The sequence below is a fragment of the Hyaena hyaena genome, unplaced genomic scaffold, assembly GCF_003009895.1.
Source record: "Hyaena hyaena isolate Hyena2069 unplaced genomic scaffold, ASM300989v1 scaffold_14, whole genome shotgun sequence".
In the NCBI taxonomy this organism is placed as follows: Eukaryota; Metazoa; Chordata; class Mammalia; order Carnivora; family Hyaenidae; genus Hyaena; species Hyaena hyaena.
In genome coordinates, this window is record NW_024080646.1 from 5,479,283 (window position 1) to 5,495,498 (window position 16,216).

The 16,216-nt window shown below is 36.0% G+C and overlaps 1 protein-coding gene across 5 annotated transcripts in view; it reads right to left on the minus strand.

The window, feature by feature from the left end:
- The window catches only part of GREB1L (GREB1 like retinoic acid receptor coactivator), a 278,552-nt gene that overhangs the window by 127,324 nt on the left and 135,012 nt on the right, over positions 1-16,216 (minus strand). For all 5 annotated transcript variants that reach the window (XM_039218028.1, XM_039218050.1, XM_039218040.1 and 2 more), the window contains 2 exons: positions 5,102-5,261; positions 4,696-4,893 (listed from right to left, as the gene is read on the minus strand). In XM_039218028.1, the coding sequence (XP_039073959.1) occupies positions 4,696-4,893; positions 5,102-5,258 (355 nt within the window). In that variant the 5' untranslated portion in view covers positions 5,259-5,261. The remainder of the gene's footprint in view (positions 1-4,695; positions 4,894-5,101; positions 5,262-16,216) is intronic.

The window sequence follows — 16,216 nt, forward strand, 5'->3', positions numbered from 1 at the left end:
GCATGGAGGAGGACACTTGTGGGGATGAGCACTGAGTGTTATGTGGAAACTACTTTGACAATAAACTATTAGAAAAAATAAAATAAAATAAAAGCAGTACGTTGCAGCAAAGGGAGATCAAGGGGGAAAGGACAATTTTTGTTCTGGGCTTAACAGAGATACAGTCCAGAGGACTCAGTGTGGAGAATATCTTAAGAAAGCAGGATTTTCTGTAGAAGAGAGATGACTTTGAAGTGATTTCTGTGGCAAAAAAAAGAAAATTACACAGTCCACTCAAATTAAGAAATACAAATAGTTTTTACTACAGCCCTTGGTATGAGGACACCTAGAGGTCAAAAGTAATAATTATTAAACAATGACTGGATCCTAGGAGAACCATGTTTTCTAGTCTCCTTCTCCTAAAAAAAATTTTAAGGGATGCTTATGACAATAAAAAGAGAAAATGTCTTATTTTATGATTTTAAAAAAAGCCACAATGACAAGAGTATGTAAAAGGGGTACAGGAACCAACTGAATGTGCTCCCAATGTCCAAAACCAGAACAATCTGAGCAACAAAGTAAAGTAGTATTGAATTATAACTCAACATAAAATAAACATCCATGAGTGCATAATAATACAAGTAAATGACTGAACAAATTAATAAGTAGGGGAGGAAAAGATAAATTCCCATGCAGAATTTTAAATAATTTATGTAGATACTCTGCTCTCAAGAAGGTGGAGCATAATTCCCCATTCTTAATGTGTAAGCTGAGCATAGTGACTTTCTCCCACAGTATGGCAAGTGGGGGGAAAGAGTAGAGACAACAGTACCTCAGTCAGATGATCTAGGTCAATATCAATACTCATAAATCATGTTGACAGAATGTACCCTTGATACAATATGATGAAAATGGCAATTTACTTTTGTGATCCTCCTCCCCCCAAAGCCATACCCCAGTCTAATCAGGAAAAAGACATCAAATTCCAGTAGAGGAATATACCCAACCAATGATTCCTAAAACTGACAGGGTCATCAGAAATAAGGAAAATCTGAGAAACTATCACAGCCAAGAGGAGCCGAAGAAGACATAACAATTAACTCTATTTTAGTATGCTGAAGGGATTCTGAAACAGAAAAGAGATATTAGGTTAAAAAAAAAACAACTACTAAGGATTCCAAATAAACTATGAACTTTCATTATTATTAAAATTAATAATAATGTAAGATGTTAACAGTAGAAGAAACTGCAGGGATATATAGAAACTCTATACTATTTTCTCAACTTTTCTTTAAATCTAAAGCTATTCTTAAAAAGTGAAGTCTGTTTTTACAATGTCCTATTTTATCTTCTTGCCTTCATGTTACTTGCCAACACAAGCCACTCAGCCAATTTGATTAAGAGGAGAGAAAATAGAGAAAGAGAAGGCAAGGCTGAGTCCAGCAACAGGGTAATCCAAAAAAGAAATCAATCCAAGGCTAGAAATGGCTGCACATCAAGAAGTTCCTACATTGAGTTTGTAATTATTCTGAAAATACACTCACCTGGCAAAGATCTGGCTTTTTGCTGTGACACCTTTTATCTGTTTCTTCTAAACCCTAATTTTTGGGGGGATTCAGATCAGCCAATTATATACAAAATATATTATGAGGGATCCCTAAATAAGAAAAAAACATTATGCAAAGAGCAATATTTAGCCTTTTCTTAAAGAATAAAAATAAGCTGTGCGTGTCTGTAAAGAAAAGAAGAGTGGGTAGCTAAAGAATCTATGAAATGTGATTATATTGGAAGATCTGTAGGATCCAAATACCCGGTGTAATAGGTAGTTTTAGTCTCTAGAAATATGTCAGATTATTAATATAATAAAGATCAATTACTCAATCTCAATTAAAAACTCAAACAAAATGAAAAGATATCTTATTACACTCCGTAGGGTAATATTGAATCACATCTGAACTAATCCTGAAAGAAAGACAGAACATTTTTTTAGGAAGACCTGGGAAGAGTGCCCTAAGGAAGGATCTAAGCCTGTTTACTGTACGCAAGGAAAGAAAGATAAGTTATCGATGTGGGCACACAAATAACAAACTTGTCCCTAAATAGCTTTGTTTTCTGAGAGTAATACTGAAATGCTGCCATTAACCCCAAGACCTTTGCAGCAAATTAGTTTAATTTTAAAAAAGGAATAATGGTAGAGGGCTCTTCTTTGTAAATTTCATCTGCATTTCCTTAAGAAAATAGTTAACGTTTTCACTTCACAGAACCAGATTTGCATTCTCCAATTATCTCCAACTTGAAGGTTACAGAGTAATCTAAGTGGGGGGAGGGGAAAGTTTACTGAAACAGCTGTAAACACAAACTAAAGTAATCAAAGCAGTATTTGGAGGCCTCAAATTTGGTTGCCCTTCACCCCTTTAGACAATCAACTGCCTCCCAGCAGGGTGGGAACCTACACTATTCCAATAATTTACATAAGAAATTAGCAACTAAAATTTACATCTGAATGGTAACCCCCAGAAGCCCATCAGGTATTAAGTATCTGCTTATCTAAATTGCCTCTAAAAATAGCTTTACCTTCCGTTAAGTCTTAGGTAAATAGAGGATTTCCCATGAAGGGAAGGTGGTATGTTAAAACAAGTCCAGGCTTTATATTGCCCTAATTCATTGTCATTTCTATAAGAAATATTTCAGGACCGTTCTGTCTTTGGGTGAGATAGTTCTTAGAACTACCCTAGAATGAACCAAATTGAAAGAGCTATGGACAAAATTTAAACTATCAAATTACAAACTATGGTTTTTGTTTTTAATGGCCACCTTGAGGTGAATTAAAGGGAGAAAAATATGGACATGCAATTAATTATAAGAAGGAATCTACATGTATGGCTGGTGTTTTCAGGTTGTCTTAGAATTTGAATTTATGCTTGGGTGCAATAGTTGTTTATCCCCCCAGAAAAACTGCAACTCCATATCTTTCCCTTCATTTCTAAAATTAACTATTACTCTCCCCTTACATTTTACATAACCGCCTCATGGTAAGAGTAGTGTTCTCATGTTTTAAAGTTCAATAAATAGCTGCTGTCTGTTAGATCACTGAGTTTATATATTGGTTTAAAACATTTAACATACCTGATTGTTACTAATACCAGTGTCAGCACCCCAAAAGGCAAACTAAAAACATATTTAGAGCACAGGAAAAACAGGGGAGCCCCTCCCCCATTTTTGGTATAAAATTTGATATTTCAGAATTATTCTCTAAAGCTTTGACTCTGGTTCTATTTAATTCTTACATATAACAAGATTCTCAATGACAATCCAGTAATATTTTAAGCACAATTTCAACATTTGGTTGTTAACTATTAAGTATGACCTGACTGATAAATAAAAGGCACAAAAATGGATATAAAACAGCTAAGTGAAAACTTAATCCAGTCACCGGCTACACATATAGGTTTAAAGGCCTACCTTACTAAGAATTATTAGTAAATTGATGTATAATATTAAATCTGGACAAAAGAAATTAATCACATCTGGAAGCAAATTTATAAGAAATAGTGCAGATAGGATTAAGGATTTTGAGCTTTTTACAGCTTATCAGATTTCTTGAAAGAAAGAAAAGAAAAGAAAGGAAAGGAAAGGAAAAATTAAAAAAAGAGGAAGGGAGAGTAAAAGAGAGAAAGAAAAGAAAGTCAAGAAATAATAAAACTTCTAAACAGTGCAAACTCGTTTATCTGGATTTGCACATTTGAATCTCTAGTTTATCCCAAATTATTTACAATTCAAGTTGTGTAGGAAGAATGTCTTGAAATCTTACCCCTTTCCTCCACACTCCTCACCCCTATGATTTGCATGCACTGTAAACACCCCAGGTCCAAGTCAATCTGGGTATAAAAACTGTACTTTGACTAATATGGATAAAGTAGAATCCACATACCAATTAGGCTGAGATGGCCAGAAAATAGCACTGTAGATACTGAATGTAAGGAAGAGAGTATATTTTAAGTTGTGACTTCATCAAAACCATGAAATACTGAAGATGTTTTACATTAAGATTTCCTTTTTAAAGTGTGGTTAAAGCCTTAGTGGAAGTGGAGGTTAACAAAATAAATAAAACGGGATTATCAAAATATGTACATTTTTATCTTCTACAGATAACAGTACACTGCATGAATGTTCAAAATAAATGGAAAAGGTAAATATAAAACATCTGATATCTCCATTAATGTTTTTGAGGTTGGAACAGAAAGAAGTAGGAAGACAGGACACTTAAAATGTGCCTGAAATAGTAGCATTCTTACAGGAAAAGCTCTGGCCTGGGCCTAGGCTTGCTTTTGCCACATATCATCTCAGAGAAGTCATTCAACCACTGTGAATCTCACTTTTTTCATCTATAAAATGAAGCGATAATACCTGTCTTTCTTATAGACACCTGCTGTGAAGTCACAGAAGATAATGTCAGTGAGACCATAATCATTCCTCATTCCTTTCTGTAATTACTGGTTTCCAGCCTTGAGCACCACATGTAACGATTGGAAACTAGCCAAACAATAAAGAGGAATTGAGAAAGAAAGAAAGAAAGAAAGAAAGAAAGAAAGAAAGAAAGAAAGAAGGAAGGAAGGAAGGAAGGAAGGAAGGAAGGAAGGAAGGAAGGAAGGAAGGAAAGAAAGAAAAGGGGGAGGGAGGGAGGGGGAAAAGAAGGAAGGAAGAAAAGAAACCCACCATCTGTAGTGCAAGACCCTTCTGGGGCAGGTTTTTGTGAATAGGGAATTGGTGGGCTATTTGAATCAGACATTTCTTCATCATCTTCGTCATCTTCCATTTCATTAACTGTTAGATTGTTAGAAAAATCCAGGCTTCCATTTTGAGTGTAGCGGTGTACCAAATCTTTATCCAGATCTTCCACCTTGGGTTTTACATCTGGGTGAGCAAATAAATTACAGCTAATTTAATAAAAAGATGCTTATGGAAAAATAACCAAAAGAAAAATCATACTTCTGAAAGATATCAGAGGACAGGGAGACTAGCAATGTCTAATATTAAATCAATTTATTTAAAAGGTCACCAGATTCGGGGTTTCCACTTCTTTTAAAAGGAATCTAGAAATGTGTGGGATTGAGAAACTTACCTGCAGATGAGAAAGGATGCTGGTCAGGGTCCAGGTACAGCTGGGAAAAAATTGGCCGTGGAACCACACTACTACATCTGAGAGAGGCTTCTATGGAGTTGTGGAGAGCTTCCTCAAATTGAGCAGATTTCAGTTGCCCAGCATATGAATTCCCCATGGTCTACACCACCCCCCCAAAGAAAAAGAAGAAGAAAGGAGAAAATTTATATAATTAGAGGACTCTGTCTGCAAAGTACACATAGAGCTGATATAAGCTATACTCATATATCTTGTTAAGACACATATATGAACTCTACCTATACTTAAGACAACTTGTTTACCTGTTACATTACTTTTGCTTTTTGTTTTTATAATCCAAACCCATTTCAAAAAGACCCTTTAGAGGATCTTATATCTGAGAATCAAACAGTAATAAATGCTTTAAGTCAAGATTCTCTGACCAGTAAATCAAGATTGACCTGTCAATCACGAAGCCTAACATGATGACAATGGGGCCACTCCTCCTCCTTAACACTAGTGGGCTACCATGATCCCATAACAACTCTATCAGTGCTTTTAGAGTAAATATCTAGGTACTGCTCTCTCTACTAAGATCTTCTTACCCTGGTAGAATAGGAGGAAATTCTTCTCTTGGGGAAAAAAAAAAAGGAAAGAAAGAAATCTTTGTGATAATATATTTGACAGATTCCTGAAAGCAAGATTTGAGCCTTTTAAACCCAAAGAACTCATTTATGCATTATTAGTATTTATTTTAAAGATCAGGTTTTTTTCCTTTTTAAAAATGTTTTATTTATTTCTGAGAGAGAGAGAGAAGCAGCATGAGCAGGGGAGAGTCAGAGACAGAGGGGGACAAAGATCTAAAGCAGGCTCCAGGCTCTGAGCTAGCTGTCAGCACAGACCCTGACATGGGGCTCGAACCCACGAGCCGTGAGATCATGACCTGAGCCGAAGTCGGATGCTTAATTGACTGAGCCACCCAGGCACCCCTTTTTTTCCTTAATATGAATCACAATCTTATTTGAGACCCTCTAGGAATGTATAGACTAAGAAGTTCTAAAGCCGAGGCCTTTACTTCTCATAACTAATATTTATATAGTTCTTGCTAGTTACAAAAATCTCCATGAATATCAATAACAACAATTCACTGGGTGCTTACTACTGGCTATACCAACAATTCTCAACGTATGTTCTGAGGCCACCAAGAGCCTTTCTGGGGTTCATGAGTTCAAAACTCTTTTCAAACTTATTACTAAGATAGTATTTGCTTTTTTCCTCTCATTCTCTCATATGTGTACAGTAGTATTTTTCAGAGGCTGTATAATGTGTAATATTGCAACAGTTGAATGTGGAAGAAGATAAACCACTTTTTTCACTAGCCTTTTTTGGGAGAATATAGTTACTTTCCCCAAAATGTTATTTATGTTGACTATATGATGGGTTATTTTTTTAACTTTCAAGGTTAATATATATTTGAAACATTTCTTAGTCTTAGTTTCTAATAAACATAGTCTAATAAACAAAACTCAGTTTAGATTCTGGGATTAAAAGTGTGAGAGCTGTTGAGCTAGATGTACACTAAATACTTTATAAAAATTATTTTATTTTATTTAGTTAAGCCCCCGACTCTTGGTTTCAGCCGGGTCATGATCTCATGGTTTGTGAGTTTGAGCCCCACAGCAGGTGCATGCTGGCAGCCTGCTTGGGGTTCTCTCTCTATCCTTTTCTCTCTCTGCCTCTCCCCAGCCTGTGCTCTCATGTACACTCTCACTCTCTCTCTCTCAAAATAAATAAATAAACTTTAAAAAATATATTTTATTTAATCCTTAGTATTCGGAAGTAGGTAGGACCTTGTCTCACTTCATCAGTGAAACTGAGGCTTGGAGAAGCTAAACAACTTGCGCACTATCACCCAGCTGGTAAAGGTCAGAACCAGAACTCAGTATCTAGCTGTGTCAGGATAAATCCTACACTCCTCAATTTGGATAAATCTCATTTCAAGATAGGCAATTTGAAAATACCATAGTCCTAGTTATCCCATCAAGGAGAGGGACAGATATTAAATTTCATCTGGAATTCCAACTGTGATGGACTCTCTTAAGGGAGTCCTAGAAGACTGGTTGAGAAGGACCCTAAGCATGCATCTGGGCTCACCAGGAAAAGGAAGCCAAGATCCAGTGACTCTTAAGCAGAGAAGGGGTGATGCATACAACCTTACTATCAGGTTTCCCAGACTTCTAGTTTTGAGCTCCATATGAGATTTTGGTGGCTCTGAGCTGCTGAGCTGCATCTATATAGCAAAGAAGGCTGTTTACATCATTCTGGGTAGCAATGAGTAATATTCAGAGATTTCCATCAGAATGGCTGCATTTATTAAAGCTTTGTTAGAGGTTCCTATGATTTGGAGGAAAAGTTGGAATTATATTTTAACAACCTTTCTCAAAGTAGGTAATAAGAAACTAAATATCATGGATTTAAATTAGGAAGTTCCTCTTTACAAGAAAAAGAAATTTAATAACTATATGTGGTGACGGATATCAACTAAACTTATATGTAGTAACCATTTTGCAAGATATACCTATATCAAATCATCATATTGCACACCTAAAACTTATACAGTGTTATATGTCACTTCTATCTCAATAAAACTAGAAAAAACAAACTAGATTTCTTTCAATTACTAGATTCTTTTCTTTCAAAAAGTACATACACAAAAGTATATGTATGCTATGCAATTAAACATTGTAAGTAGAAGAAAAATCAACAAGATCTGTCAAATAAAGTTCTCCTGAAATACTACTTTTGTGTCCGACCTTCTAAGACACTCCATTAGGACAGCTATAAACATTTAAATTTTCTAACTCAACAGCAATTTATTTTTTAATAGAACCACACATGATCAAAATAGGGTGGGTTTGCAGGAGAAATACGCTGTGTTACCAGTTAAGTCAAATTCAATAGCTGTTTCACCCTTCCTTTTTGCTGAAGGGAGAAAACTACCAGCAAGCGCAGTTAACCATGGGACTTCTTAACCATGGAGAACAATGGAATAACTTCAGAGATGGACATTTAGCCCTTCTCCAGAGCACCAAATGCCTGGAAATCTTGCCTCTTCTTAACTAGCACCTGCTCAACAAGTTATCTTCCTTTCATCATTGAAAACCTTGAAAACTATATTTTCTAAGAGATTTTTTTTTAGTTTAATAAAGAAATGCCCAATTGTACATGGAGGATTACATAATCTCAATCTCTTGATAAATCTTGATTTATAGTTTAAGGAGCAATATAACAAATATGTATATGTAGAACAAGTAAATATTGTGCAGAATAAAAATATTAAATCAACATAAAAATGGGTGATAAAGTTTCACAATCATAGAAGACATACATAATGCTACAAAAGCATTAGCAATAACTCAGATTAAGACAATGGGAAGTACCTAGGAAACAGCTGGAAGAGTAAAAGGAAGTGACTGATTATTCCAAATGAAAACATAACTGGACATTTTTTAAAATAATAATGATAATGTGAGGAATTATAAAACTGACTCCAGATTTTTTAGTGCTGAGTACAGAATTTTTCCCTTTACAGTTCAAGTTCAATGTTACCAAATCTCCAGTTCAATGCTACCAAAAGAAGGATAATATTCAAGGAAGAAGCCAAAGTGCAATGTATTCTTAATATCATATGCTATATGGGGCACCTGAGTGGCTCAGTAAGTTGAGCATCTGACTTCAACTCAGGTCATGATCTCATGGTTTGTGAATTTGAGGCCTGTATTGGGCTCACTGCTTTCAGCATAGAGCCTGCTTTGGATCCTCTGTTCCTCATTTTCTCTTCCTCTCCCCTGCTCATTCTTTCTCTTTCTCAAAAATAAGCACTTAAAATTTTTTTAAAAAATCATATGCTGTAATATTTAGGGTCACTGTGGGCACATGAGTGGCTCAGTTAGTTGAGTGTCTGACTTTGGCTCAGGTCATAATCTCACAGTTCATGAGTTTGAGCCCTGTCTCAGGCTCTGTACTGACAGTTCAGAGCCTGGAGCCTGCTTCAGATCCTCTGCACCTCTCTCTCTCTGCCCCTCCCCTGTTTGCTCTTTCTCTCTCTCAAAAATAAACATTAAAGATATTTTTTAAAAATATCATATACTATAATACTTAGGGTCACTTGGGGTGTCTAGATGGCTCAGTCGGTTGAGTGTCGGACTTCGGCTCACAGCTTATGAGTTGGAGCCTGCTTTGAATTCTGTGTCTCCCCTCTCTCTTTGTCGTTCCCCACTCACACTCTGTCTCTCTTGCTCTCAAAAATAAGTAAAAACATTAAAAAAAATTAAAAAGACATTTAGGGTCACTGAAACTGCTGACATTATCCACCTAGACTACCAGCTTTCCTTTCCTCTGAATCTCAAAGAGCCTCCAGTGCCTGAGATAGCATAACAGTCACTAAGCATCAGTGTAAATAAATCCAACTTCAGGTCAGATAATGGAGAACTATTTTTCAAAATCAGTTGTTGAATCAAACACAACAAGAAAGTAAACTTGCAATTTCTACATACATATGTATATTTTATATATCTGGCTGACATTAAGGACTACAGACTCTGAGATGCTAATAGATACTCTTTGACATTAAGGAAATCTCTAAGAAAGAGATGGTACATAATATGAGCTCTTTCTGCACCACTAATCAATTGCTCAAAATGCAAGTGGGATCAAGTATAAACCACCACGCCATTGTGGTTTGGTGCCTTTCTGTTCTAGCTTTTCCCCTTTTCTACAGAAAGATAAAAGGGCGAGCATAGAACAGGCAGCTTCATTCACTGGAGGCTTTAGGAATAGGGACTGGAGAAGTAAGGAAAAGAGTAGCCTGGGAGACAGGTACCCTAATGGCTCCATGGCCTTTCCCCAATTCTCCTTTTCCTGTTGAAAATGGAAAGAAGCAACACAATTTGAGGGAAACCGCTTCTTGATCTGCAATGTTTTTATTTCCCCTTTGTCAAATGTTTCATGGTTAATGGTTATTGTATTATTAATGTAGTAATTACTTTTTTAATGTTTTTTTAAATTTATTTCTGAGAGAGAGAGACAGACAGACAGACAGTGTGAGCAGGGGGGGGACAGAGAAAGAGGGAGACACAGAATCTGAAGCAGGCTCCAGGCTTTGAGCTGTCAGCACAGAGCCCGACGCGGGGCTCGAATCCATGAACCATGAGATCATGACCCGAGCTGAAGTCAGACGCTTAACTGACTGAGCTACCCAGGCGCCCCTGTAGTAATTACTTTTATAGAAGTTATCAAATATAGAGGACACAGGAAGAAAATGTTCCTTTCACTTGCTCCCCAAACGCTTCTTACAATTAAAGCATCAGATAAGATTTCAGAATACATAGTTTTATTTTTCAAATGTTAACTCTAAGTTATATGTGAATTGCCTATCACAATAGTAGGCATCTAACAGGCAGATGACATAATATTAGTTGCTGCTGTCATTACTACTATTACTGGTGGTGGTGGTGGTGGTGGTCCTTGCTGTCATTGTCAAGAAAAGTAAAAGGAAACATTCTACTTTGGACAATTACAATACTGGTAACATGGAGAGCTTGCTAACTCCCAGATAAATACTCTATTGTCTCCTTTTAAGAGAACTGAGGCCTAAGGAAGTTAAGGAACTTGCCTAAGGATAAACAATAGGAGATGGCAAAGACAGGAGTAGGATCTAACCAGTTTGGCTACAGCAACAGCTCTCTTAGGCTATCTTAATCACTCAGACCATTCAGCTTTTAACCGTCTACTATAATGACCTAATTGGGTAAATGGATATTCTATAAAGAATTACTAAATTGCCAAGCCAGAAGAAAAAACAAAAACAAAAACCTAACCCCACAAAACCACAAAACAGAACAACCCAAGGAAGCATTTTTTTGTTTGCTGATTTGTCCTTGTCTATATATGTCATAGCAGCAAGACAAGGCTGAAAAAGGAGTTGTAGCATAAGATACGGGACTAATAGGCGCAAATCCGAGCAATAATTTTAAAAAGTCAAAACAAAATAAAACCAAGGCACCTGGGTGGTGCAGTTGGTTAAGTGTCTGACTTTGGCTCAGGTCATGATCTTACAGTTTGTGAGTTGAAGCCCAGTGTTGGGCTCCGTGCTGACAGCTCAGAACCTGGATCCTGCTTCGGATTCTGTCTCCTTCTCTCTTTGCCCCTCCACCACTCATGCTCTGTCTCTCAAAAATGAATTAACATTAAAAATACATTTTTAAAAAACTATCCCTTCCCGGAATAAAAAGACCCCAAACTTCCCTGTATTAGGTGAAAGGGAAAGATAAACAAAGAGTAAATTATTTAACAAACAATAAATACACACATACAAGGGAGGAAGCATAGGCCTGCCCTTGGATCCCAAAGCATCTGGTGGATGAGTTGTGTATCCCCAGATTTTGAGAACTCTCTTGTCCATACCCTTTCTCTTCCCATTGCTTCCAATTTTGGAAGACTCAGTCCTGTTTCATTAATCCATTATGTCACAAATCTAGAAATCAAAAACATTCTTATCAACTCCCTAAAATATTAGGAATGTTTACATAATTTATTTTCCTTCAATATTTACCCCTGTCTAAAAAAGTTTTTATTTTCTATTAAGGACAAGAAAACGTTTCCTAAAACTCAAATGATAAAAAGAATGAACCTGAGAGTGTATGTTCCTTGACTTTTTAAAAAAACTAGATTTGAGATGTAGTCCAATCTGTTACTTTGGAAAAAGTTAACACAGTTTAATGTCTATTGCCCTTTTCCATCTGTGGCAGACCACGTAATCTAGGTAGGCGGAAGAAAAACAAATTCTGACCTTAATAATATGATATGAATTTACTGAAGTTTTATAAACACAATTTTTCTTGGGTTTATAAAAACACAAAAACCTGGGAAGTACACACAATAATGTGTTAATAACGTTTATCTATTGATACTGTGTGGTTTTTAAACTATCTTTTTTTGGGGCGCCTGGGTGGCTTAGTCGGTTAAGCGTCCGACTTTCGCTCAGGTCATGATCTCGCGGTTCGGGTTCGAGCCCCGCGTCGGGCTCTGTGCTGACTGCCAGCTCAGAGCCTGGAGCCTGTTTCAGTCTGTGACTCCCTCTCTCTCTGACCCTCCCCTGCTCACGCTGTCTCTCTCTCTCTCCTAGAAATAAATAAAACATTAAAAAAAATTAAAAAAAAAAACTATCTTTTTTTGGGGTGCCCCTGGCTGGCTCAGTCAATAGAGCATGTGACTCTTGATCTCAGGGTCCTGAGTTTGAGCCCCTCGTTAGGTGTAGAGCCTACTTTAAAAAAAAATAAATAAAACCAACAACTATCTTTTTGTCTTATTGGTGTCTTTTAATTTTTAAAATAATGAACAGTATTATAGCATAATATAGTAAGGGAAAAGGAAAATATCATATAGGAAGTGAGCTAAGCCCAACTCTATGACTATCCTTGAATAAGTAATTTAAAACAGGCTTATTACTTAACAACTGGATTTGCAAAGTGAACACCCTTCACTTTTTCCTGGTGCTTCAAGATTCCAGGGAAAATTCAGATCATTCCAGTACTTAAACTGAGAACCTCTCATCAAGATTTGGAGTTTCCACTACTACTTTCTACCATAATTTCTACCAAATTACCAATAATTTCCCCCAATTCTGATATACTTGTATTGGCCCAACCATCTACCTCAACAAGTTCCTCTTTTGAACAAGAATAAATATTTTCAAGATACAACACTTGGGGTGTTTATAAAAGCTAACTTTTAATACCAACTATGTGGAGAAGGTAGACATTAACTTTAAAGTGTATGGGAGGAGGGGCACCTGGGTTGCTCAGTCAGTTAAGCATCTGACTCTTGATCCTGGCTCAGGTCATGATCTCATGGTTTGTGGGGTTGAACCCCACATCAGGGCCTGCTTGAGATTCTTTCTCCCTCTTTCTCTGTCCCTCCCATGCTTGTTCTCTATTCTTCTCTCTCTCAAAATATATATTAAAAAAAATAAAATGTGTGGGGGGAAAAGAATCATTACAGTTAATGACAAGAAAGAACAAGAAAAACACTGATTTTTTAAAAATCATGTACATGCTAAAAGAAAATCTAAGATACTACTTCAGGGTTAATCTAGTTTTAACAGCAAGATAGTTTATGGAAAAGGTAGATGGGTATATATATTTTTAAACTAATAATTCATTTAAAAATATTTTAGATTTGTATTTCCAAGCACTGTCTACTGAAAAGTCTGAGAAGCAATAACAATTGAATAACAATAAGCACTTCCTAGTACCCTTATTGTGTTTTTCTACTACCATTCCCCATTGAAAAGAATCAAAGCTCCTTGAAGTTAGAGCCAATTCCAAGTATGAGGCAGGAAATACACAAGAGGAGCCTTGAACAGAGAGCAAAGAAGCTATCAAGGGGTAATGGATCATGTCAAAAGACATGAGTCAATATGAAATGTTCCCATAAACCAAAGACTAGAGAAATTAACATAAAAGAGAGCTAATGCAATGGAGTGAAGCATATTTAAAATATGAAAACTCACAAAATAATTTTACTACTCAAGGTGAAAAAGAGCCTCACTTGGAAGAAAACAACAACACAACCAAAACATATCATCTAAGTGAATTGCTGCTAAAAGGAAAAGGAAAGAGGGAAATATTTATTCTGCTCTTTCTGTACTTCAGAGTAACCAAATAGTCCTGGTTATTGAGAGTTTTAATATTTTTAATGAATTTCAGCTAATAAATCTGGAAAGAATGACAGAATTTTAAAATTACCACTTTGCAATCCTTGATACAAAATTCATTTACTCAATGATGATAAATGGGGGAACTTTATAACAGAGGAATCAGGCTGACATTTCCTGAGCCCACTGCTCAAGTTTAGCATCACTAACAGTCAAGCGATGAGACACCATGAGCCTCCTCATAAGAGACAATAGGAAGCATATCCACTGTAGAAAGTATTTCTGCCAATGGGTATAGTGAATACAGTCAAACCCCTACAGCTAACTTCCATTTATAGGGTGGGGGAACAAGAAACCATGGAAACAAGCAAACTCAGAGTGAGGGACAGGTGGACAGAACAATTTATCTATTTTCTGCAACAACCCAGGTTTATCTAGTTTATAAATGATAGAACTAGGATTCAAATTTAGACTAAAAAGTCAAAATTTAGTCAAAGTTAGACTAAAAAATTTTTTTTTCCTACTAAAATAAGCTATTTGACATAGGAAAAAGGTGAGCATGAAGATGATACATTCTGTTTGTGGTCTGTGTGTATAGATGGTTTTGGTTTGAGGTTTTTGCTTTTTAGGCCCAATTTATTGACTGTGTACCAGACATTGTACTAAAAGGACAACTTCATGTAAGTTGTCAGTTTTCTGTTACCTTTTGACTTTATAGATGTTGTCACCCACTCTCTAAACTTTAACCGTTATCCACACAGCCAGGCAGTTTTTATAGAAATCCTACAAGTGAAGAGGGTAAGCACATAGGCTGTAGAGTAAGATGACCTTAATTCAAATCACACTCCCACTATCTCTATGATACTGGGCAAGTTACTTAGTCACTTATTAAGAAATTTTACAATCATATATATAAATCATTACTGTCCCTCATAGTTATCAGATTCTTTAATTTTGTATAAGAAAGTTACTTGTAGGGGCACCTGGATGGCTCAATTGGTTGAGTATCCGACTTTAGCTCAGGCCATGATCTCCAAGTTTGCAGTTCGAGCTCCATGTCTGGCTCTGCAGTGATAGCGTGAAGTCTCCTTGAGATTCTCTCTCCCTCTCTCTCTGCCCCTTGCCTGCTTGCATGTTGTGGGCTCTCTCTCTCATAATAAATAAATACATACATACATAAATATTTAAACATAACCAGGATCCAGGCTCTGAGCTGTCGGCACTGAGCCCAACTCAGGACTTGAACTCACGGACCCCGAGATCATGACTCGAGACGAAGTTGGCCGATCAACGAACTGAGCCACCCAGGCACCCCTAACTAGAATTTAAATAAAAACTTGAAACATGAAAGAAATATATTACTTGTTATATAGCATTACTGCTCACATACCTTTTCTCTATTAAAAATAGAGATAGCAATAATAGTGATGATAGTGATAATCTGTGGCTACTAGACAGGGAAATCAAACATGGTTCTTGCAGGCTCTCACAATCTATTATCCAAAATTAAAAGCAAGCATATATTCACATTTCTCTCTCTTTTATCTCTTTTTGCATTTCATTTATTCTTTGAAATTGACATTTGTTGCTCCTGAGTATAATTAGTTGGGTCGAGTATCTGTCTGACTCCCCATTAGATTGAGTTCTTAGGGGAAATATTTTGTTTAAAATTAGAATAAGTAAAAACAATGAATATATTGATCTTTTTGTGTATCTTATCTAATTATACATTAAATCAGTTTAAAGAGATATTATCTCTTCCCAAGCACATTCCGAAAAAGCACAAAGCTAACCATGCATTCAAAACACAAGTGTTTTATTTCATTTTTATTCATCCTCTTTGCTGAAAATCTTTGGAAAATGCAAATAGATTAAAAGATGAAATTTCCAACCACTTTTAATAGTTCTGTACATTTAAATCTAGATCAATCTCTTTTGACAGTTTCTGAAGCCAAAAGTATTTTAGGTACTGAAATAAAAACCTAGCCCTAATAACTTTATTCTAAAATTAACATTTTACCAATATACTTATGAATATGTGATATGTCTTAAATTGTTATGGAAAAAATAATTACTGTAATATGTCAACTAATTTCATAATAATTATTAAAAAGTGTCATAATTAAAAGATAAAGTACAATGCTATTTTTTTCTTTGTAACAAGAGTTACATGTTACTACTAGAAATCTTTACTTTCTTCCTTGAAATACCAGAAATTCTTTTGTAAAATAAACACATCTCATCGAGCCTCTCTGGAACTAGTATAATTACCAGAGGCAATCCCTGTGTAAGATCAAAGAAGCAAAACAATAATAGGCAATGTGTGACCTCTACCATGTCACCAGAGACCAATTTTTCAACAGGGAGAAGAGTCAATAATCCAGAACAGAAAACATTAAATA